Genomic DNA, 25,834 nt, shown 5'->3' with positions numbered 1-25,834 from the left:
TTAAAATTGGGTCGCCACGTCAAATTCCAAGATGGCCACCGCCATGTATGTCTGAACCTTGTGAGATGAATATCTTGAAAAATAAGCGAAGTACCAACTTATAATTTGGTGTGTGGGTGTATCTCGGCATAGGGAAGACCGCTGTTGAAAATTGGGTCGCCACGTCAAAATCCAAGATGGCCGCCTCCATGTATGTCTGAACCTTGTGAGCGAAATATCATATCATAGCATATCATAGCATGTGACTGACTATCTTCATTTCTTCGAATTTGCAGTCAAGGATTTAGGCCGAAGCCTGTCTGTCACTTGCGTTTGATGGATTGTCCTACGTAGGTTGGAATTAATATCTTCAATATTATATGGAGGATTTTCCAGAGGTTGTTCCCCAAAATTATAGGGATAGTGGTTGGGTGTATGTGAGGGTGGTGTAGAGGAGAAGTGAGGAGAAAAGAGGTTGGGTGGGGTGGGGGGTGGTTGTGGTTATCTCTTTGCAAGCCAAGCACAGATTTAGAACACTGCACAGTGTCATAAGCATTACACAATGCATATTATCAGACTGGTAGGAGCTGCACATATCATAATTCCCTCTGATCATGACATGCAATGGCGATTTGGGTTGTTACCTCCACCACCAAAGGTGGATGGAGGTTATGTTTTCACCCCTGTTTGTCTGTCTGTCTGTGACAAGAATATCTAAAAAAGTTACGGACAGATTCGGATAAAACTTGGTGGACAGGTTGGGTGTGCGACAAGGAAGAATTGATTCAATTTTGGTGAAGATCTAAATTCGTATTCGGCCTATCAGTGGGATACAAAACGTTAACTGTTCACTGTTCAGCCTGGCAGAGGTATGTGCTCTATCGGGTGACGTTCTAATATTACATTTGATGACCAATGACCAAACCCTTCTCTGTGATACAAATTTAAATATCCTGTCACTCTGAGGATAAGTTATCAGATTCTTAAATTCACATATATAATAAAAGCTTACAGATTGCCTGCTATTTATTTTACAACTTTTCCTCATCATGTCAACTTTTTTTCTTCCAATGTTAGGAAGAATAAGCGTGAAGAAGAAGAACAATCCGAGGTTTGTGATGTTCTCTTAGCTTCATTCCTTTGTTTGGATTTTGCACTGCAGTCCTCGCTCCCTTCCCAATAAGTTCCCCTCCTTTCTCCCATTGTAATCATTGCTTAGAATTATTTTCTTGAACAATGTTTAAGCTATTTACCCTAACTCTTCAATACTGGGATTTAATACATTAAGTGGCACTTGTGTTTTAATTAATGGAAGGTCATTTCATCTATGATGTTATCAAAATAGACCTCATTGGAGTCTCAAATACTGTGGTGTAACTTTGTACATTAAGGATCTTAAGGTGTTTTTCAATATATATTTTTAACTGCTTGCTTTAAGCAAATTGGCTTTACATGCTGACTTGAGTTTTAAACTGCAAAGCAAAGTGGAACATTACAGACTTTTTATTCATGCTTGTGTTGCCCAACTGCAACCAGAGAGAGGGGGCGGAACTCCAATCCTGGTAATTGGAATACAATGAACCATGCCTGGTAAATTGAAAATCCCTGGGTAGCTTTGCACAGACAAGAAAAATACATGAACTTTACAGTGCTGATTTTGACGATCAAGTGAACAAAAGATCTTGTAACCCCAACAATAATTGCATTTGGAAGCTAGTTTGGTATTTTTGTTCGGCAGCTGTTTAAGAAATTAATAAATTTGTGCTGAAGCTAGATTATTTTTTTTTTTGTATACAGAATCGAGGCTCGTGAAAGAACTAACATTTATCACACAAACAAATCAACCAGACAAACAAAATATACAAAAAGAGGGAGCGGAAGACAAGATGGGGAGAGATGGGGAAGCACACAAACACAACATCCGAGAGCAGGGAGATGCGTGGAAGGGAGAGGGCCCGGGGGGAGGAGGCGTGGGAAGGGGGGGGGGGAGGGAGAAGTATAAAACACAAGAACACCAAGGACTTCCAGGACAGAAGTTGGTATTTAAAAAAAGTGGATTTGGGGTGAAATTAGCGGGGGTAGAAAAGATCAAGGTTTTGGATGGGGGAAGACAAGAGATGGTGGTGAACAGCTGTTTTAAAGACTTGGAGGGAGGAGTGGGATTGAAGAGAGTGAGGGAGTTTGTTCCAGAGGCGGGAGAAAAGAGGAATGAAGGAGTGAAGGTGAGCAGAGAGTCTTGATTTTGGCAGTTTAACCATAAGAGGGTCGGGAATGTAGAAAAGAGGAACTGTAAGAGATGGAATTTTTTTTTGGAATGAGTAGATTTGGTGAGCAAGTCGAAAGCATCCTTTTATAGAAGAAGAAGAAAAAGGTGTTATAATATACGACAGAATACAGTACTTCAGGGGAAAGTTTAAACATTTTTAAATTGAGTGAAAACTATCTGGGGAAATGGAAAATGGAAATGGGGGTGAAACACGTGATCGAAGAACGAACGAACAAATAAGAACGATGAATAAACGAATAAGAACAACGAATAAGAACAGAGAAGGAAAATTTTTTTTTTTTTTTTTTTTTTGAGTTGAGATTTTAAACAAGGAAGTATGGGGTGAAAGCCTGGGACAAAAACAGAGAACGAAAGTAATTGCAGTACAATCGACGGACCGCTGAGAGAAGAACAAAGCCTCAAGGTAGGACACGTTAGCCGACAAGGCCTCAAAAGACGCGACACAAATTAACCGACGATTTTGTATACAGGTACTAAAAATTAACACCGAGAATCTTCCTAAGGACACACTATAGGTACACACACCGAAAGATAAATACAGTTTCGACAAAAACACAATTGTGAAAAATTACTTTACTTCGAAAACGTGAGCGCATGGACACCTTCGAAAAGACGTGACCTTGCCGACAAAGATCTCCAGCAGTTTTTTGATTGATTATATCTTCAAATTTGTCATCATAGCTTGAATCATCCTGCAATTTGAGAAGTGTCTGTCTGTCTGTTTGCTTGTATTTGTGTTTGTTTAACTTCTATTAGTCCATGAGCCATTTCCTGTATAGGCCAAGTAGATGTAGGTGTTTGCTCAACCCACACTGCATACAAGTTTGATTGCATTTTCTGTTAGCGCAATCCTTCTGGAACATTTCTTGGGTGGGGGTCACTCCAGATTGTGGTGTAACTTCTTTTTTTTGTAAGAGTCAATATTTGTAATTGTTGTTCGTTCTTATTGTCTTTTTTTTTTAAAGGTTGGATGGTCAGGTCATTCATGTAGGACATGACATGTGTCATGTCCCCGGACATGTGTTCCTTTTTTGTTCCTTAAATAACCATCCCGCTGGGTTTTTTAAATATCTACAAATGTCTGGGAATTTACCATTTTTTTGCTTTTGCATTTTCAAAGGGATACAATTGTCGGTCATCAAATCTCGATTCTCGAAGAGATGAATTAATAAAATGGTTCGTGATGTCCGGATGTCTGTCCATCCGTCCGTCTGTTAACTCTTTGCTAATCCTCCCTGATCATCTGGCTGATTGTTCTGAAACTTGACGCATTTGAGACAGTAGCCCACATGATTGCTCAGGTAGTGACTTTTCGATTTTGGATCATGGGGGGTGGGGGGGGAGGGGTCCTGTTTTTTCTTCAAAATCAGACAATATATGTAATAAAATAATTTACTTGTAATTAAACCTAATCTTGTAACTTTCCTGTTTTTCCTTCCTCTTTGAGAGTTTGCTTCTGTATACATCTTGTCCACCACCTGCGTCCTTCCCCGTGCCTCATTCTTACCCACATCCCTTGTTTGTCCTTTTCCATATATTTTGTCCCTCGGCCCAGTTGTTGCCTGCCACCTATCCCCCCTCTTCCCCCCTTACCTCCCACCCCCCCCCCTCCCGCAAGAAATATGCTCTCTTTCTGTTTTTTTTATTTTTTATGTACTGTCGCATCCTGAGCCATTCTGTGTTCTTGCTCTTCCATGAGCCTTAACTTTGCATACAAGGTTTTTTTTGTTTGTTTTTTTTTGTTTTTTTTTAGTATACAAGCAACTTGAACAAAAGATACATAAATGAAAATCCTTGATATACAGTCACGTGAAAAAGTAAGTACACCCCATGTAAAGTTTTAACTTTTTCAACATATTTCAACATACAGCTATTTGATCTTCATTTCAACAATATTGATAGATAAAGGTGATATAATATAACAGATATCATGAAACATTTACATTTTGTAGTCCATTGTGTAATTTAAATAAACATAAATGCAAATTTCGCATGTTGAAAAAGTAAGTACACCCCGACATTTATCACTACTTCAAATACCTAAAATTAGAATCAGGTGCACCAGCTCAGGTGCAAATGATTACAACATCGTTAGAGAGGATCTTGGAGGAACCTGTCTCATTTAAACCTCAGAGATTTAGTTTGGTTTGCTCTTTGTTGTTGAAGTGTGCGGCGTCACCATGCCTAGATCAAAAGAGCTCTCTGAGGCCTTCAGAAAGAAGGTTGTATATGCCTACGAGTCTGGGAAGGGGTTTAAAAAGATCTCCAAACAATTTGAAATCAATCATTTGACTGTCTGGAAGATCATCTACAAGTGGAGAAGATTCCAAACAACTGCCAACTTGCTCAGGCCAGGCCGCCCCAGCAAGTTCAGCCCGAGAGCAGAACGCAAGATGCTGAAATGAGTCTCGAAGAACCCCAGAATGTCATCACGGGACCTACAGGTATCTCTTGCCACTGTTGATGTCAAAGTGCACGAGTCTACCATTAGAAAGAGGCTGCACAAATTTGATCTACATGGGAGGTGTGCCAGGAGGAAACCTTTGCTGTCCAGAAAGAACATCTGGGCAAGACCAAAGTTTGGCAATGAACACCTCGGCAAAGACCAGCACTTCTGGAACGGTGTGCTCTGGACAGATGAGTCAAATGTCGAGCTATTTGGCCACAGTACCAGAAGACATGTTTGGCGAAAACCAAAGACAGAATTTGACCACAAGAACCTGATACCAACTGTAAAGCATGGTGATGGAAATATTATGGTTTGGGGCAGCTTTGCTGCATCAGGGCCTGGGCAGCTCACCATCATAGAATCCACTATGAATTCTTCATTGTACCAGAGGGTGCTTGAGGATAATGTGAGGCCATCTGTCGGAAAGTTGAAGCTCAACTGAAGGTGGGTCTTGCAACATGACAATGGCCCTAAACATACCAGTAAATCCACCAAGGAATGGCTGAAAAGAAAGAAATGGAGGGTTCTGGAATGGCCAAGTCAAAGCCCGGATGAAAATCCCATCGAGATGTTGTGGGTGGATTTGAAACGAGCTGTGCATGCAAGAAACCCCTCAAACATCACACAGCTGAAAGAATTCTGCATGCAGGAGTGGGCAAAAATTTCTCCCAGTCGATGTCAGAGACTGGTAGACAGTTATAAGAAATGCTTACTTGATGTTGTTTCTGCCAAAGGGGGCAATACCACCTATTAGAGCCAAGGGTGTACTTACTTTTTCCACATGCGAAATTTGCATTTATGTTTATTTAAATTATACAATGGACTACAAAATGTAAATGTTTCATGATATTTGTTATATTATATCACCTTTATCTATCAATATTGTTGAAATGAAGATCAAATAGCTGTATATTGAAATATGTTGAAAAAGTCAAAACTTTACATGGGGTGTACTTCTTTTTTCACGTGACTGTAAGTAGTCCCATTATCGTTTGTTTTTTTTTAGCTATAATGTTATTGATGAGTTAACACTCTTTTCTGATATGTCGGTATGTTTCAGTATAAAAATGGAAAATGTTTTAAAAAACCGAAGCTCTGTCTCTGACACGTACAGTATTGTTATCCCACCATCTTTGTTAAATGTGCATGAGCAGCTTCATTTTATTTACTTCTGATGGCGAATTTATTTTCATCTTGAGACAGTATGAGTGACACGCGATTATCAAGCGAGGCTCGTGCGTCTGTGATCAAGAGGAGACGCAATGTAAACACCTTGCAGACTAAATTAGATGTGTTGAGGTGGCTCGATGCTGGTGATCATGCAGTGTATATAGCCACCGTCATTGGGATACCTATGACGACTGTGAGGACAATCAGGGCAAACAAGGCCAAGGTGAGAGCTGCTTGGCAGTGTAATACGCCACTGGATGCTTCTCGGAATGTACGCACTCATAGTTTGGCGATTGAGAATATGGAAATTTTATTATCAGTTTGGATCGAAGACCAAAACCAACGTCATGTGCCAATAAGCTTACTTGTGATCCAAGCTAAAGCCCGCAGTTTATTTAACGAACTGAAAGGCGAACGAGGTGAGTCAAGTCAAAGTGAAACCTTAATACGAGCAGAGGCTGGTTTGAACAGTCTAAGCAGCACAGTAACTTCCATAATAGCAAGATGAGAGGCGAGGTAGTTTTTATACCTTCATTTTCTTTATTCATTGTTAAAATATCTTGTATAACTTGTCTAAGAGGGAACCAAAATTTCCCAGGAATGCAACCCCACCCCTTATCACATGTTCTGATATGTTCTATGGAAAAATATGTTCTGATATGTTCTATGGAAAAATATGTTGTGATATATGCTATGATAAAAACATATATGTTGTGATAAAAAAAACATTGCCTCAAACAGGGAACCATGATTGTCATGGGGCCCGCAAGGCTAACCCCTGCTCTAGCGGGGAAAATGGCCTTAAAACGATCATTTATTCATTCATTCATTCATATATGCTGTTTTGATATAAATAGCATTTACCAGGAACGCATATAGGACGTATATAGAGGACTCCTCTACCAGCAAACACATTGTTATCAAGAAAAGCCAGTGATTTTCCATGATCACTGAAAACGGATAGGAGTCATAGAATCCGTGATTTGAAACGGAAAACTGATTTTAACATGGGTAAAAATGGAATGCGGCAAATTACATAAATGAGGCAAGATTCGGTTTAATTATAAATATATTATTACATATATCGTCTGATTTTTTTTTTTGTAAGGTATTCTTTACAAACATAATTCCTATAGTTTAATTATGAAAAGTCGGAAAAAGAAAATAAGAATATACCACAATTGGATGCCCAAGGAATACCATCTATCCGGAGCTCAAGCACATCCAATGCTCTGCTCATTTCGATCGCAGCTGCTTTGGACGAGGGTCGCTGTGAATCTCCATCTTGATTGCTGGCACTAAATGCTGAATAAAATCCCATGTGGAAATCTCTGGAGAGCCCCAGTCAAAGTGGAATTTGATTTGAAACCAGCCGCACTTTCTTGAAAATTCGGTGAAAATATGATCGCCGGCTAAAACAAAATGTCGGTCATCACATGTGCAAGCATGCAACTTTGTAGAAGCTATTTTTTCTTGGCTGTGAACATTGGTCGAAATACAGATAAAATTGCCAAAAGTAATTATCAAAAACATAGAATTTTTTTATTGTGTTTATACCAGTCTACACACTGCCATATCTGCATACTTTCTTAACAACTTGTAGGTGAGCCTACATCGTAATCAAGATTAATTTAGTTAAAATTACCACATCACATGGATCTGGTTTCCACATTTTTCCCACCTGCTGTTTATAATTGTTTGATTACCTGCGTTTGTGTCACCATGATGGCAAAATCCACCTCTCAGGAGCTCTGTGAAGGACTTTAGGTGCAAAGACTTGAGAAAAATTGTATTTTTTTTCCCATTGTGAGTGCACAAATAAATTCCTGTTTCCATTGATAAGACAAGATTTTATTCAACTTTTTTGGAAGAAAAAAATGCACTACGTCAAGAAAAGCCGCATTATTCTTTGGTCTTGCCTGACTTTGGCTTCACGCAAATAAACCGACTAGTTCTCCTTCCAATCCCCTTTAAAGTTGGTGCAGCATGTCTCTACTTACAAAATCATTCTAGATTTTCAGCATCAAAAGGACTGGGTGTTTTTTTATCAGATACCCTCAAGTTTGTATCTGACCATATGCTATTATTATTATTACTGGCAGGGACCCGTATACATTTCACGGAACATAAAATGTGACTTCAAGCCCTCAACTCCTTCCCCATCCCCTCATAAACTCCAAGTCCTCAACCTCCACCTCCCAAAACTAAGTCCTCACCTTCCCCCTCTCAACCGTAAGGTGTCAATCCTCTCCCCATGCCAAGCCTTCAAACCCCATCCCCACCTGTCACGGTCGCTTGTCCAACTTATAATCCTGCAAGACATGCGGAAAAGATATGTGCCAATAAACGACCCACAACCAATCACCTTCTTCCTGATGTATGTATACGCATCTTTAAAAAGTAAATAATGACCTCGGGCAAAGACCTTTTATGATATGGGTTGAAGCTCAGCTTGAGAGAGTGCCAATCCCCTCCCCACTTCAATCCTTCAAACCCCCTCCCCACCCATCTCGGTCGCCTGTCCAACTCACAATCCCATGAGATATGCAGAAAAGACGTGTCCTTGTGTAGCTCATGGCCCATCACGGTCGCATGTCCAACTCACAATCCAATGAGGTATGCGGAAAATATATGTGGCAATAAATGACCCAAAACCAATTATCTTCCTGATTCGTATGTACACACCGTTAAAAGTAAATATTGACCTCAGACAAATTTCAAATGACATGGGTTTAATCTTTGCAAGAGAGAATGCCACATAGCTATTTGGGTGGTGCATAAGTTAACAGGAGAGTTACTCCAGGACTGGAGTTCCACAAACACCCTCAACTCAGGATCAGGAAGAGCAGCCAGGAATTTCTCAACAAAAATACAAACTACCAAAGCGACTAAAGCCAATCTTTTTCACACCTGTGCTAGCATATCGTGATTGGCAATTCTCACGTATTTGTATGTGTCCTGGACCTGCTCCTGCAGTGTGGTTTTCAGCAGCAGGTTTAAAATTATGGTGCTGGAACTGAGCTCGCACCGCTGTCTTGATTGCTGAAGCCGATTTTCACAAGACCGTAACACCTGTCTGCTCAAAATCCTTTTTGGTAGTTTTACAATGAAGGAAACACCTATCAGGAGTGCATAGTGATTGTGAATATGACTGCTCCGAGGCATCTTTAGCTTCACATAGCAATGAGCACCAACATGGTGGCTGTAAGATTGAAATCCGTCTTCAAACCCTCTCACCACACAAAGTTCTCAACCAGACATAACACTCTCCTCCACCTTTATTCCCGTTCTTCAAAGCAAAAGGATAAATTGATATATCGCCATTACAAATTTATTAATTACCTCATGCCATTAGTGACAGAACAGGAAGTGGATGTTCGACCGGTCATGGTTTATTATGGTTGGTCGTTTGTCTATCCTGTGTAATTTTTACAGCATAGCCCATAGGGCAAAGCCATCTAGAACAATGTTTGTCTGTCTGTATGTATGTATGTATGTATGTATGTGTGTATGTATGTATGTATGTATGTCCTCACAAACGTACACCAATCAAAGCTGAGGATCTGGTCACATGACAGGGGTGATGTGATGTGATTATGTCTGCTGTGATGTTATTACGGCATACGACGGCTGACTCCACACACCGCCATTTTGATTTTTATACCGTTCAGGCCAAACATTGTCGAACACGTCGTATATCACAATCACCATGCTCTAACTTTACGTTTTTCATTCAGTGTGAAAAACAAACAAACCGATTGTTAAAATAACCATCAAATATTGAAAGCATCGGCATCACTGGTCTTCCACCGATACAGTACGTATTGGCCTTAGGCTTCATGGCTCACTTTCAGGCCCTTTGGACGAATTATCCCAGGTTTCTTAATACAGTAGTATCGTTATCGTAATAACAATAACGTTAATAAAAAATAATATAGTAAATATAATCCCTTTGTAACACTGAAAACCCTTTGTCGTGACTGCAAAGTCACTGGATTGAAGTGGTCTATGGTTGGTTCATTGTTGACTCGAACATTTAGAATAAACCAGTGTCTCAATGCAATCTCTTCACTTCTATGGTGACAGACAGCTTAGAGACTTACAGTACTTCAAAAAAATTTAATACTTACATTATTTGCTAACTGGTATCCCCACCCAGGTCACACTATCCTCCTCAACTAAGGTATCAAACAAGCCCTGCATTGCATGGCAACACCAGAAGGTCTCATGAGGTTTCTGCCCAATTCATCCTTTTCTTCAGGAACTTAACAAATACAAAAGTGTCAAATCATTATTTGAGTATATATGATGCATTGCACTTCAGCTCAGTATGAACAAAATAACATTCTTGGGGTGATGCCAGTTTGTTCCTACAAAGTTTTCTGCTTCTTCTCCTTGGTTTTTTTTTTTTCATCTAAAGATAAGAAAGCTGCATTATATAACATATTCACTTTTCCCCCTCCTCACAAACATCTGTTATTTGTTCTTGGGTAGGAAGCTCATTGTAAAACTTTAACTCTCCTGATGAAACAGAAACCTTTGTGAAGTATCAGAACCCTAATGCAGCTAATGTGCAGGTGACACCTGTGAGTCTGGATAAAAATTGTGACCTTTGCAGTTGCTTTTGCCTTTGGTGGAAGTGTCGACATTGTGCGGTAACATAGCTATTATGAAAGAGACTATTGTGTAATTGCCATTCCTTTCCCCCAGCAGGGGATGGCTCTGTTATTTGTGGACCCTAATTGCCTGCTGCTTTGATGGTGACAGTGCTGAAAGTTTGGGGTTAGCAGCGTGATCTCTATGCAGTTTAGCTTTCTTGCTTTCCCCAGCCTCCCAACCTTCCACCCCTCCGTGCATGAACAGTCTTACCAGAATGCTTGTTGCAAACTCCTGTGCTTATAACAATGTGTGGCTTGTTAATCTGCAGGAATTTGAATCTGCTTCCACACATTACTGGCATATTTTCTAGAAAAGATGCCAGTTTATTCAAACAGCGTATTGTCACGACAAGAGAAGGGAGGGGGTAAAAGTAATAATTTAGGATGGAGCAGCATTGGGAGTAATTTGATAGCATAACATCAAGACACTTATTTACAATAACTACAATGTATGTCCTATGAGGAAGTATGGACAGAAACAGGTAGTTCTGCACCTGTAGCCTCACATTGTGCTAAACCCTCAACCCTAAACAAAATAGATGACAAAATGCATCGTGCGATAAACCTCAATGTTTGGTTCAACATATTGCAGCTCTGTAGTACATTTGCCTGGCATTATGGATGCCATAAATCTTTGTTAGGAATTGCATTCAAATTGCCCCATTGGTGTGATGCTAGCACTGGGTGGTACACTGGAGAGCATATATAATATTTTCAAAGGGAATGTTAAGCATTCGAGAAATTAGAACCTCCTCATTGCTGTAATATGCTGTCGAATATTTGGTAACAGTACGATTTCTGGCTGGCATTACGGACGAATAAACCCATTTCTACAATCGTGGCCAAAAATATTAGCACCCTTGCACTTTTTTTTCAAATAGCTCACAATTTTCTCTAAAAATAAGTTAAAATTGGCAAAAGCATTTGGTCTCCACAATTCTTCATTTCACTGTTAATATTACAGAACCTTTGTTTTTGATTCAGAACTTAATATATCCTTTTAAATCAAGTAAAGGCATTGACAAAATTATTGACACCCGAGACTTAATATTTGGTAGCACAGCCTTTGGACAAAGTAACTGTAGTCAAGCACTTTCTATAGCCATGAATGAGCTTCCTACACCTCTCTACTGGGAGTTTGGCCCACTCTTCTTGTGCAAACTGCTCCAGTTCTCCCAGATTTGAAGGGTGCCTTCTCCCAACTGCTGTTTCAGATCTCCCCACAGGTGTTCAATGGGATTTAGATCTGGACTCATTGCTGGCCATTTCAGAACAGTCCAGCATTTTGTCTTGAACCATTCCTTGGTGCTTTTTGAAGTATGTTTGGGATCATTGTTCTGCTGCAAGACCCATTACCTTCGATGGAGACCCACATTTCTGACACTAGGTTGAGCATTGTGCTCCAAAATGCCTTGGTAATCTCCTGATTTCATGATGCCATGCACACATTCAAGGCACCCAGTGCCAGAGGCAGCACAGCAACCCCAAAACATCACTCAACCTCCTCCATGTTTTGTCGGGAAGGTGTTATTTTCTTTGAAGGCTTCATTTTGTTTTCTGTAAACATAGAGATGATGTGCTTTACAAAAACCTCTAATTTGGTCTCACCTGTCCACGGGACATTCTCCCAGAAGGATTTTGGCTTGGTCAGGTGTGTTTTGCCAAACTCCAGTCAGGCTTTCTTATGTCTCTCTCTCAGCAGTGGGGTCCTCTTTTGTCCCCTACCATAGAACCCCCTTTCATTGAGTTGGCGACGGATGGTGCGAGTTGAAACTGTCATACCTTGTGTCTGAAGGTCAGCTTGAATCTGTTTGGCAGTTAATCGATTTGCTTTCTCCACCATTCGAACAATCCTTTGCTGCAATCTTCGCTCACGTTTTCTCTTGTGGCCACGTTCAGGGAGGTTGGCTACAGTGCCATTGGCCTTAAACTTCCTGATAACATTGCGTACAGTGGACACAGGAGCATCAAGGTATCTGGAGATGGACTTATAGCCTTGGGATTGTCCATGCTTGGCTACAATCTTGTGTCTGACCTCCTCAGATAATTCTATGGTTTACTTTCTTTTCTCCATGTTCATTGTGGCGCACACAGTGACACAAAACAGCAGAATGACTCCTTTTCTTTATTCAAACTGGTTGAATGAGTGATTTTTATATTGCAGGCACCTGCAACTCTCCACAGGTTAGTTCAATTCCAAAGTAAAGGAGAATCACCTGCTTGAAATCTAATAATTTTTAACTACTTCTAAAAGGTGCCAATAATATTGTCCGGGGTATTTTAGGATCTCTGTGTGGAATATGCTAAGATTTAGTAATTTTTTCAGCTTTTTTTGTTTTAATCCACTGCAAACCAAAAAAATACATATGTGGATACCAAAAGATTTTTTTATTTCAACAATTTTCTGGAAGAAATGGTGCATTATTTGAAAAAAGTGCAAGGGTGCCAATATTTTTGGCCATGACAGTACGATTATAAGTCCCGGGCTTAATTGGTACGTCTTTGGCCTGACAGCAAAGAAAATTAAATATAAATGATGGTTCCATTTAATTAAGGAAGGGGGAAATTTGGATTGGAGTTTTATATAGAAGAAAAAAAAAATTTTTACTTTAGATTTTAGCAGACCTTGGATGAGGGATTAATCCTCATACATAAAGTATAGAGAATTGAATAAAATGAAATTATTGTGGAAATATGATGCAACTTCCATCACTCAAATGTTTACAAACAATGATTTATTAAACATCTCCTGTGTGGTTGATGTGTAGTTATTCTAAATCTGTTATACCACATTTTATGCTTTGTTTGACTCTTCATCTTTAGGAGAAAATGGTGGCCAAGAAGAAGAAGAGCAAAAGTCCCCAGCAAATTCAACATATGGGTAAGATAGGGTTTGCATTATAATGATGTACCAGTATAAATGCCCTTTTATGGTAATCATTAGTAACTATACCATTATATAGAGGATTGCATCTTGTTATTGAATACCCCACGGATTCCCATGCCCCACGGGTGTCAACCTGTTGGCTGGGGTAATACTGGGTCTGTATTGCCAGAGTGCCTCTAATGGCCATTTCTCATGACATGATAACTATTGGTTCACGAGTTATCAAACAGAGTGACCACTATATTCGTCATGGGTGTGTGTCTGTCTGTCTGTCTGTCTGTCTGTCTGTCTGTCTGTGTGTCCGCAGCATAACTACCCGATGATATCATCTGATCTTGATGAAACTTGGGTGGGAGGTTGATATCATGATCGAGTTGTGTCCTGCCTAGGGTGGGCGTATTGCGCCCATTGTGGGCGGAGCGACGCCCGAAAAAGATGTCTTTTTAGGGGGTAATCGAGTTCAAGCTACATCTTCTCCGAGGGGTTTGGTGGAATCTGACAGGGGTTTCGGTGTTTGGTTAGGCCAATGTCATGTGTCCAGCCCCACGGAGCTCGATTTTTCATTTTCGCCCCAAGGTTAAGGTCACAACGTCACGAAATTTAGAAAAGTCGATTTTTGATGGTTTTATTACATTGTTCGCTTCCTGATAGGGTGAAATGGCGTACATGATCTTATATTATCACATACATCATGAAATACAAGTTTTCCAACAAATTTCAGAATCTTCGACCTTTGACCTTTGAAGGTCACAAAGGTCAAATTTTTTTAAGTTGTCAGAATGGAACCAAATTTTCGGTGTTGTGTAGCGAACTAACCTCATAACTGATTATACATTATTTTATATCTCATTTCAAGGTCAGTAACCTTCGTTTTGACATTTCAAGGTCACAAAGGTCAAATTTTCAAAGTTGTCGGAATCAAACCGAATTTTCGAAATCGAACCGAAGAATACTGCTCTCTCATGAACCATCGTCGTTTCCTGACTTGTATCGTTTTAATCTGGACGTGTTGATCTGTTGTTTACTGTCAGCTGATGTATCAATAGCAAGAGCACCAAGAGTCAAACAGTGCAAGCAAGCGAACTTCCTGATGGGCCCTCCCCAACCGCAAGTCTCTACCCCCTCCTTTCTCGGTTCACCAATCTCAAGTGACAGGGGTCTTTCTCCATCCCAGAGCTCCCACCAATTACAGTCCAAGGGTTCCTTCAACCAAGCCTTGTGGTCCTCGCTGGAGAACTTTACCAAAATGGCCTTCCGTAGCCAATTATCCATGGTCGCCAAGGGTCCTCTCGTCTCTTGGTGGACTGATACAGACCATGCTCCCAGCGAATTCTGTTTCCACTCGTACGCTGGAGCAAGAGGAGGCGAGGCATGGCGGAGCTCCACAAATTCTCTCTCCCCGAGAGATTGCATCACTCTTATGCAGACGCGCACATCTTCCCCATCCACAGACCTTACAAAACCATATTCCTGCCTCGCTTGCCAAGCATTTGCTACCACCTGTCATACACGGTCATATACGAGTGTTCCTACATACCCTCACACACACACACACACACACACACACACACACCGAAATGTCATGTTATTAATTGAATCTTTCTTTTCATTGTTTGCACATTTCAAAACCTTTCCACTCATGCAGCGTGCTGGCACTTGCAGCTGCCTTCAGTCCAATCCCATACCAATTTCCCAACTCACCTGCATTCATCCATGGCAAAGCTTAGTGAGTTGTGACATTGGGAAAGGGTCTTACATTTTTATTTTTTCATTCTGTTAAAATGCTCACTGGGGATTTTGTTCCATCTCAGTCATGCTTGTTGTACAGCCAATTGTTCCTCTGATCCTGTCAATCCACCACGGATTGACACAAATAAACCTCTGACTTAAATAAGAACTCTACCAATCACAATGAACTATCTGTCAAAGGTTATGTGGTCCCATATGGCCTTGTCCAAACTTGCTTTCAATTTAGCCACATAACATTCCATGGATTCTCTAGTTTGGTCACCTGGTGTAGCCCAGTGGCTAAGTCGAAAAATATTTCACTTTGTGGAGAAATTATGAAACTTTGCAGACAGGTGGAGGACCCCAGTAGGAACATTTTTCGATTAGGACCCAACTCTGAAACGCCCCCTGGTGGCCGATAGAAATACGATTGCAGTGGCTAACCTCCCCCCCCCCCCCCCCCCCCCCCATGACAATTTGGGTGAACAGGTGATCAGTTAGCACCCCATATGATTTTACCTAGCACCCCATATTATTTCAGTGCTGCCATCTGTTTGCATTAGTTTAGGTTAAGACAGAAGATTTCCTTTTTTATGCAATAAAGTTATTTGCAGACATCAAAGTTCGTTATCATTATTGTATTAACGCATGTTTTCTTTTACAGGTGGAAAACCATAAACCATGTCCAGGTCATTCAAGATCGTTCCTTTTCAAGTCAATCGGATGAAAATTGAGGATTTTATAAATTTGGCCTATGTTGACCTTTTGGCCAATGTTGACCTCAAAAATAATTGGTAGTTGTATTCAGTGACCTGATATGTAAATGCTCTTCAAATTTCAAGTCAATCAGATGAAAATTGAGGATTTTAGAAATTTGACAAAGTTGTTGACCTTTGGCCTATGTTGACCTTTTGGCCTATGTTGACCTCAAAAATAATTGATGGTTGTATTCAGTGACCTGATATGTAAATGCTCTTCAAATTTCAAGTCAATCAGATGAAAATTGAGGATTTAAGAAATTTGACAAAGTTGTTGACCTTTGGCTTATGCTGAGTTGGGTCCTAATCGAAAAATGTTCCTACTGGGGTCCCCAACCTGTGTGCAAAGTTTCATAATTTCTCCACAAAGTGAAATATACTGCCATATTTTTCGACTTAGCCGCTGGGCTAGTGGTAGTCCCAACCACTCGTCCATGGGGATACTTTTGTCCCGACCAAAGCTCAACACGGCAGGTTGTCTCGTGCTGGGTGGTCTCATCACTAACTCCTTGAGCCACAAGGAGAAGCTTTCAGCCCTTCTGCTCGGACAATTCCCTTATCAAGCCTCTGTGGCCCTTGTGGGTACTGCCTCTGTAACAAAACTCCATGTGGCTCTTCCTACCACACCTATAACAGGTGTCCAGGAAGACCACCCTGGACGCCTGGGTGACGTGCCCCCAAGCCCTGGCCTAGTTCACTCTGGGACTGTGGCTTGTGTTGCACCGTGATGGGTTCAGACCACCCGGCTGCGATCTACCCAACTATCTCCCCACTGTCAAATCTAACAGCTGCTGGCTTATTCCCCTTATAATTTGAGCAATTCCCTTTTCCGCTGGCCAGTCTTCCCCTCCAGGAGCCTCTACACAGGGTACCGTCATACCCAGCCACTCTGTGTTACGCCCAGACCTTGGCAAAAAGCTGAGTCTGGTCGCATAGTCAGCAGCCTTGTGGACAATGGGGACTGGAGTTCCACAAACACCCTCAACTCAGGATCAGGAAGAGCAGCCAGGAATTTCTCAACAAAAATAAATACTACCAAAGCGACTAAAGCCAATCTTTTTCACACCTGTGCTAGCATATCGTGATTAAAAATTCTCATGTATTTGTATGTGTCCTGGACCAGCTCCTGCAGTGTGGTTTTCAGCAGCAGGTTTTAAATTATGGTGCTGGAACTGAGCTCGCACCAAATCACTATGTGCCGCTGTGCTGAACTGATTGTTCAAAATGCACAGATTTTGTTGCCTGCCATAATACCTTGCAGGACCGCATTAAAACCTTATGTGGCTGGTTCTCACAGAGTTACCACCAGATTCCCTGTTTGCTTTCACTCAGTCCAACCATTGAACTGGGACACAGAAGCCTTCAGGCTATTTGACCCATCAAAATTTACCACGGAAATAATCTTTCACGAGCCTGGCTGAACTCCCCCATGGTCCAAATTAAGCCAGGCGATTAAATTCCCCCATTGGCTGTACCTCCAACAATTTTGGAACCTCTGATGCCAAAATACGGCTGCTCGCAATTGTTTAATGCCAGGTTAACTTCACCTCATGATGACTTACGAACTTCCTTACCTCCTCTCTCAGCTGCTCCTGCTCTCAAAGCAACCTCCTCCTTTATCCTACTGTCACAGAGACCAGCTCTGCTCTTCTGTGACAACACCTATAAATAAGTTAACCAACCAGGAGTTCCACTGAACCCTTACAGTAAAACCTGCTCTTGGGTGGCTACATGGGACACAAATACCTCTGCAGGGCACCAACTTTACCTCCACAGGATACCAACTTAACCTCTGTGGGATAGTGATTAAGGCCTTGTCTAATTGCTGCCCTCTACCCCACAAACATGACGCAGCCTCCTCCCCTGAACCTTAGGCTCTCCCCAAGATCATCCTAAATAGGCCGTGTGCAGCAGGTTGAAAAAGCAGCTAGAAATCGGTTTTCTTTCCATGTCTGAGGCGCAACTTGAAATTTTGCATATGTATAGACAAATATATGGTGGACTCTGGGTAAAAAGTTCTCCATGAAATATCCGTACAACACGGCGCTGTGGGGTGTTGAAGTTTCCTGCCAGGGTCCAAAAAGCCACTTTTTGGCAATTCAGCCATTTTTAAGGACTCATATCTTCAACACCACTAATACATGGGCTATTGTACTTGGTGAACTTGAAGTCTGGATAACATTCTTTAAAAGCTCAATATCCTGAGGTAAAATAATTGTCATGACTGAAACACAGTGATTTTTCATAAATAATCACAAACACCCTCGTTTTCGATACATCAAAGATTCCTAACTAATCATGGTAGAGAAATAATTATGCAAACATCAAAACACCCACAGTAATTGTCTGTCAAATGAAGTATCAAGGTCTTGTAATCAATTAATGGTTCTGTTGTAGTTATTGTAATTAGGTACTTCAATAAATAAATAAATAAGGATTTGAGGAGTGACATTTGGCAATTTCAGCCTTTTCCATGCACCCATTGCTTCAAGACTAGACAAGTCAGACAGTCTAAACTGCAGTTTCTGAGAGTTATCAGAACAGGGTTTTCAAAGAGGAAGCAACAATGCCGACCGTCAATTATGGAGAGAATAATCATGCCTGGAGTATTGTAATTTATCCAAAGTATCATTATCTGCCACATTTTGATGCACTATTGGGTCCGCCGGACCACATTTTCATTTGTCCTCACCTTGTAGCATACCTGCCTGATGTACTCGGGGAGTGGGGTAGGGTGGGTCCTTTGATTCCTTGAGGACTTTTGGGTCGTCCTGGGTCCTCTTGGTATTTTGGGTCTTCAGGATCTTGGGAGTCTTAATGGGTCTTCAAAAGTCAAAGGGGTCTCAGCAGTTTAAAGGGAAAAAGGTACTTTTCAACAGTATGTAATTAATTAATAGACGTATGTAATTAAAAGACGCAAAAAGCATGCCTCACACACGCATACCAGATGTGAAGATATGGCGTGGAATCTTCCAGGGAGACAGTCTTTCCCCCCTTATGTTTTGTCTGGCTCTGGACCCACTAAGTAACCTCATCAATGAACAAGGTCACGGATACACCCTAACAACCAATAGTCGAACATCCAAAGAAATAGGAAAGGTAACACATCGACTATACATGGATGATTTAAAGCACTTCTCGCCAAATGGCAAAAAATCGACAGAACAACTAAAACTAGTAAAACGGTTTTCCGAGGACATTCAAATGGAATGTGGACTAGACAAGTGTGCCAAGTGCACACCTGTACAAGACAAACCAACAAAAACAGACAACATAAAAATTTACATTGAAACAACAATACAACAGTTAGAAAACGAAGCATCAAACAAATACCTCGGAGTAGAAGAGGGCCACCAAATATGTCTCAAACAAATGCGCAGAACAATCGTCAAAGAATGCCTACGTATAACGAAGCTGATCCTGAAAACATCCCTCTCCTCAAGAAACAAAATCAAAGCCATAAACCAGCTCGCAGTCCTAGTGTTCCAATATAACTGCAGAACAATAAACTGGCCTCAATCAGAAATCAACAAGTTCGACATCAAAACAAGAAAACTCGTCATCATCCACAAAATGTTTAACAAAAACCAATGCATCCCAAGAATGTGCAGTTGTGGCCAAAAATATTAGCACCGTTGCACCTTTTTCAAATAACTCACAATTTTCTCTAAAAATAAGTTGAAATTGACAAAAGTATTTGGTCTCCAGAATTCTTTATTTCCCTGTTAATATTACAGAACCTTTGTTTTTGATTCAGAACTTAATATATCCTTTTAAATCAGAAAATAAAAAGAAACTGATTGACAAAATTGACGCCCTGGACTTAATATTTGGTAGCACATCCTTTGGACAAAATAACTGCAGTCAAGGGCTTCCTAAAGCCATGAATGAGCTTCCTACACCTCTCTACTGAGAGTTTGGCCCACTCTTCTTGTGCAAACTGCTCCAGTTCTCCCATATTTGAAGGGTGCCTTCTCCCAACTGCTGTTTTCACATCTCCCTACAGGTGTTCAATGGGATTTAGATCTGGACTCATTGCTGACCACTTCAGAAGTCCAGTGTTTTGTCTTGAACCATTCCTGGGTGCTTTTTGAAGTGTGTTTGGGGTCATTGTCCTGCTGCAAGACCCATGACCTTCGACGGGGACCCAGTTTTCTGACACTGGGTTGAACCAAAATGCCTTGGTATTCTCCTGATTTCATGATGCCATGCACACATTCAATGCACCCAGTGCTGGAGGCAGCACAGCAACCCCAAAACATCACTAAACCCCCTCCATGTTTGATTCTAGGGAAGGTGTTCTTTTCTTTGAAGGCTTCATTTTGTTTTCTGTAAACATAGAGATGATGTGCTTTACCAAAAGCTCTAATTTGGTCTCATCTGTCCACAGAAGGATTTTGGCTTGTTCAGGTGTGTTTTCGAAAACTACAGTCGGGCTTTCTTATGTCTCTCTCTCTCAGCAGTGTGGTCCTCTTGGGTCTCCTACCAAAGAACTCCCTTTCATTGAGTTGGTGATGGATGGTGCGGGTTGAAACTGTCGTACCTTGTGTCTGAAGGTCAGCTTGAATCTGTTTGGCAGTTGATCGAGGTGCTTTATCCACCATTCGAACAATCCTTCGCTGCAATCTTCGATCAACTTTTCTCTTGCAGTCACGTCCAGGGAGGTTGGCTGCAGTGCTATGGGCCTTAAACCTCCTGATAACATTGCGTACGGTGGACACAGGGACATCAACGTCTCTGGAGATGGACTTGTAACCTTGAGATTGTCCATGCTTGGCTGCAATCTTGTGTCTGACCTCCTCAGACAATTCTCTGGTTTTCTTTCTTTTCTCCGTGCTCACACAAGACAGCAGAATGGCTCCTTTTCTCTATTCAAACTGCCTTTTCTCTAAAATACCTCAGGCAAAAATGAGTCATCTCTAAATGACTCCTTTTCTCTAAAAAGTGCAAGGGTGCCAATATTTTTTGGCAATGACTGTACCTGCCAAGACGAGAGGGAGGGGAGCAGCCTGATGGAGCTCAACCAGGTGCACAGAGCGATGAGTGTAGGACTAGATGAGTATGTGCAATGCTATAGGATGCAATTTGTAAACAAACAAGAAAAAGTATCCCTAACTCACCTTGCAAATAATTTACAAAAACAGGTGCGAATGGAAGATGCCACACTGGAGGGTGAAACGGCAACAAAAATACAGCCCCAACAATTGCAAAAAAGACAAAATAAATATATAAAAAGAAATATGAAGAAATATACACCAACAACTGGGAGAATGGCAAAAGAGCAGGAAAATACAAAAAAGAATTGGACAGAATGGCGATAGACAAAGAAGGCTCATTGGAATGGCTAAGAAGAGGTCAGTTCAACTGGGACGGTGAACGAATCATAAAAAATGCCCAAGATCAAGGACACTACACCAATGGATTTTAAAAGATGGCTGGACTGAGCCAGATGGACTAGTGTAGATTCTGCAAGACAGAAACAGAAAGCACTAGTCACCTGCTCTCGGGATGCAAAAAACTATTATCAGAACGACTTTACACACAATGGCATAACAAAGAATGCAAAGAGATTCATTGGCACATCTGAAAAAAATTAAACATCCTAGTACTAGAAAACTCATGGAAACACTAACCAAGGGCAATCATTGAAAATGAGGACGTCATGCTCATGTACGACCTGATTATTCCATCGAGCGTGCACATAGAAAACAAAGCATTACGTCCGGACATGTACTCAAGAACAAAAAGGTAAGGGCAGCATTGATTATTGAGATATCAGTACCCAACGATTTTGACCTAAACAATGCAGAAATCAAGAAAATGACCAAATACCAGGACCTCAAAAATGAGGTCAAGAGATCTTGGAAGCTGAAGAGCATCGAAATTGTACCAGTGATAATATTGGAACAACAGGAAGATGAAGAAGAACCTCACTGAGATTTTAAAAACCATCCCCGGAAATATTACCACAAATGAACTACAACTGGAGGCAATCTGGGGTTCGGTGATGATCCTAAAAAGAGCCCTTGGAACAAAACTCTGAAAAAGTTGAACAGCTTGGTCCATGATCCGTGATCCCTAACGTAAGAAGAGGTGGATAGTTTGGTTACTGGGAGGGTCCGTTCCACCTCCTGAACCCTGCAAATGGAGATAACAACCAATGATACACACACACATACACACACACACACACACACACACATACACACACACATCATCCATCCGATTAATATTAGATATTAACGGTACTTATCCCACCAAATCTGCGAAAGTACGAATATCATGTTTCTTCACAGATGATATGTGCATGACAGACAGTTGGTCCGAATTTTGACGCCTTTTCTGCAGACATCGTTGCAATTCACCCCTTTCATGGAGAACGCCATTGATGGATAAATATAGTGCTTGTGAGAATACTGTCTGATGATTGGCTGGGCGTCAATACTAATACGCCGCGCGACCAACTCAGTGCCCCGCAAGCGGATACGCTCTTAGAAAATAGTGCTAATTATTAACGGCAAATACTTCGTGTTGTACAAAATTCATGATGCTGTAGCGGTTACCGCTGGATGTACATAATCGCCTTGCACCGGCCAGACGCGCCTCTCCCGGGCATGCCCGGACTCACTGTTCCCGGGCACGCCCGAACCTCCCGGGCATGCCCGGTCTCGTCTTTCCCGGGCATGCCCGCTCTCGCCTTTCCAGGGCTTGCCCAGAGCGTCCGGGCATGCCCGCTATCGCCTTTCCAGGGCTCGCCCAGAGCGTCCGGGCATGCCCGCTATCGCCTTTCCAGGGCTCGCCCAGAGCGTCCGGGCATGCCCGCTATCGCCTTTCCAGGGCTCGCCCAGAGCGTCCGGGCATGCCCGCTATCGCCTTTCCAGGGCTCGCCCAGAGCGTCCGGGCATGCCCGCTATCGCCTTTCCAGTGCTCGCCCAGAGCGCCCGGGCACGCCCAGCCTCGACTTGCCAGGCCGCAGCCAAACACGCCCGGGCAGGTCCAGACTCGCCTTTCCAAGGCTCGCCCTTGATACCCGGGCATGCCCGGTATAGCTTTTGCCGGGCAAACTTCCCGACATAAATGTGTATATATATTGTTGCCCGAAAAACGGGCTTGTCAGAATACCTGAGCTGTTTTGTTTCAATAAAGCAACTCGGACGAATTCCGTCTTTGGTCGCGTCAATTCTTTCGACTCGCGTTGGAGCGCAGTTCCTTCATTGGTGACCTACCGACATGGATACGGCAGTGACGCTTAAACTGCCTACCTTCTGGGAGGCTCACGCGGCTGTTTGGTTCGCCCAGGCGGACTCCCAGTTCGCCCTGCGAGACATCACCGCGGACGACACCCGCTTCCACCATGTTGTGGCGGCGCTCGGTTCCGCCACCGCGGCCCGCGCCTTGAGCCTCCTCCAGCACCCGCCGGCTGCTGACAAATACGACGCGCTGAAGACGCTCCTCCTCGGCGCTTTCGCCCTCTCACCGGCAGCACGCGCACGGCGCCTGCTTGACCTGCCCGAGCTCGGCGACACGCGCCCGTCCGAGCGCATGGACTATATGCTCTCGTTGCTCGGCAAGCACTCTCCGGCATTCCTGTTCCGGGAGCTGTTCCTCCGTCAGCTGCCTAACCCGGTACGCCTCGCCCTGGCTGGCACGTTGATCAGGGAAGCCGATAAGATCTCCTCGGCGGGCCAGCACATCGGCGCGGTTACCTGGAGCCCGCCGCCGTCCGAGGCGACGCCCGAGCGCCCTGCGCGGTTGGAGGCCGAACTGCCGGTGCAACTGGCGGCCGCCACGCCGCACCGTCCGCTTCCGACAGGACGGCCGGGGCCTCCACCTGACCGGGCGTGGTGTTATTACCACGCCAGGTTCGGACACAAGGCTCGGACGTGCCAGCCCCCGTGCACTTTCGGCAGGTCGGGAAATGGCCGGGCCGGCGTTCATTCCCAGCCATGAGCGCCGGCCACTCGGGCAACTTGCTGTTTATTCGGGACAAAGCGTCTGGACGGCGTTTCCTGTGCGACACCGGCGCCCAACTGAGCGTCATACCTGCCTCCGAGCAGGACAGGCTGGACGCAGTTTGCGGCCCCTCTTTGGTCGCTGCTAATGGCTCGGCCATATGCACTTTCGGCCCACGCGTCGTCACCCTCTGCTTCGGCAGCCAGCGCTTTCAATGGACTTTTGTTACCGCCAGCGTCCCCGTGGCTTTGCTGGGCGCCGACTTCCTCTGCGCGCACGGGCTGCTGGTCGACGTCAAACGACGTCGCCTTGTCCACGCCGAGACCTTCAGCTCCCTGGCGTGCACAATGAGCAGCTCCGCGCCGACCGAACTGGCGTGCGCCCTCCCGGCAACGAACGAGTTCGCTCGCCTGCTCGTGGAATTCCCGGCCCTCACGCGGCCGACGTTTTCGGCCGTCGCGGTGCGGCACGGGATCGAGCACCACATACCCACTACGGGCCCGCCGGTCTACGCCAGGGCCCGCCGCCTCGACCCAGCCAAGCTCGCCGTGGCAAAGGCCGAATTCGACGCGTTGGAGCACCTCGGCATCGTGCGGCGCTCCGATAGCGCGTGGGCCTCGCCACTGCACATCGTGCCAAAGCCGGGGGGTGGATGGCGCCCGTGTGGCGACTACCGCCGTCTCAATGACGCTACCACCCCCGACAGGTACCCGATCCCGCATATTCAGGACTTTTCCGCCCGTTTGGCGGGACGGGTCATCTTTTCGAAAATTGACCTGATACGGGGCTACCACCAGGTACCTGTCCGGGCGGCCGAGCCGACGTCCCGAAGACGGCCGTCATCACGCCGTTCGGCCTGTTCGAATTTTTGCGGATGCCGTTTGGCCTCAAGAACGCGGCCCAGGCGTTCCAGCGCTTGATGGACGGCGTGCTGCGCGACCTGCCGTTTCTTTTCGTCTATCTGGATGACATCCTCGTCGCCAGCACGTCCCGCGCCGAGCACCTCCTCCACCTCCGAACACTGTTCGGTCGCCTCAGCGAGCACGGCTTAATTGTCAACCCGGTCAAATGCCACTTCGGCGCGACGACCGTTGACTTTTTGGGCCACCGCATCACCAAGACCGGGGCCGTGCCGCTGCCGACCAAGGTCGAGGCCATCACCACGTTCCCGCGTCCCCGTTCCATCAAGGCCCTCCAAGAGTTCCTCGGCATGGTGAATTTTTATCACCGATTCGTGCCCCGCGCTGCTCAGCTCATGCGGCCCCTTTACGAGGCCCTCCGGGGCAAGCCGGCCAAGCATGACATTGTTTGGTCCGAGGCCATGGACGCGGCCTTCGCCAGTGCCAAACGGGCCCTCGCCGACGCAACGCTGCTGGCTCACCCGGTGCTCAACGCGCCCATCGCCCTCACTACGGACGCCTCCAACTACGCGGTGGGCGCCGTCCATGAGCAATGGGTGGACGGGGTTTGGCAGCCACTCGCTTTTTTCAGCCGGCAACTCCGGCCGAACGAGTTAAACTACAGCACGTTCGACCGCGAGCTGCTCGGGCTATTCCTGGCCGTTCGCCATTTCCGACACCTCCTGGAGGGCCGCCCGCTCACGGCTTTCGTCGACCACAAGCCGTTGGTCTACGCAATGGCTAAGGTCACGGAGCCGTGGTCGGCCCGCCAGCAGCGCCACCTCTCCGCCGTGTCGGAGTTCACCACGGACATCCAGCACGTCGCCGGCAAAGACAACGCCGTGGCCGACTGCCTTTCGCGGGCCAGCGCGAACGCGGTCCACCTCGGCGTGGACTTCACGCTCATGGCGGCCGACCAGACCACCGACGCCTCGGTGCAGGCACTCCGCGTGGCGGACACGGGCCTCCGCCTGGCCGACATCCCCTTCGCGGGCACCGTCCTGCTCTGCGACGTCTCCCAGGGCCAGCCTCGCCCCATCGTGCCCGTTTCCTGGCAGCGCCGCAT

The 25,834-nt window shown here is 44.3% G+C and overlaps 1 protein-coding gene across 6 annotated transcripts in view; it reads left to right on the top strand.

Moving 5' to 3' along the window:
* Positions 1–25,834, top strand: part of DSN1 (DSN1 component of MIS12 kinetochore complex) — a 149,054-nt gene that overhangs the window by 30,920 nt on the left and 92,300 nt on the right. For 4 of the 6 annotated variants that reach the window (XM_068124865.2, XM_078783550.1, XM_068124868.2 and 1 more), the window contains 2 exons: positions 1,057–1,090; positions 13,367–13,424. In XM_068124865.2, the coding sequence (XP_067980966.2) occupies positions 1,057–1,090; positions 13,367–13,424 (92 nt within the window). Of the gene's footprint in view, positions 1–1,056; positions 1,091–10,595; positions 10,668–13,366; positions 13,425–25,834 lie in introns of all 6 variants that reach the window. The other 2 variants (XM_068124869.2, XM_068124867.2) reach the window with 2 other exon arrangements.

This window comes from Myxine glutinosa, chromosome 8, assembly GCF_964187855.1.
Source record: "Myxine glutinosa chromosome 8, kmMyxGlut1.1, whole genome shotgun sequence".
Taxonomy (NCBI): domain Eukaryota; kingdom Metazoa; phylum Chordata; class Myxini; order Myxiniformes; family Myxinidae; genus Myxine; species Myxine glutinosa.
Note: the sequence above shows the minus strand (reverse complement) of the source record. Positions and strands in the feature narration are given on the sequence as shown.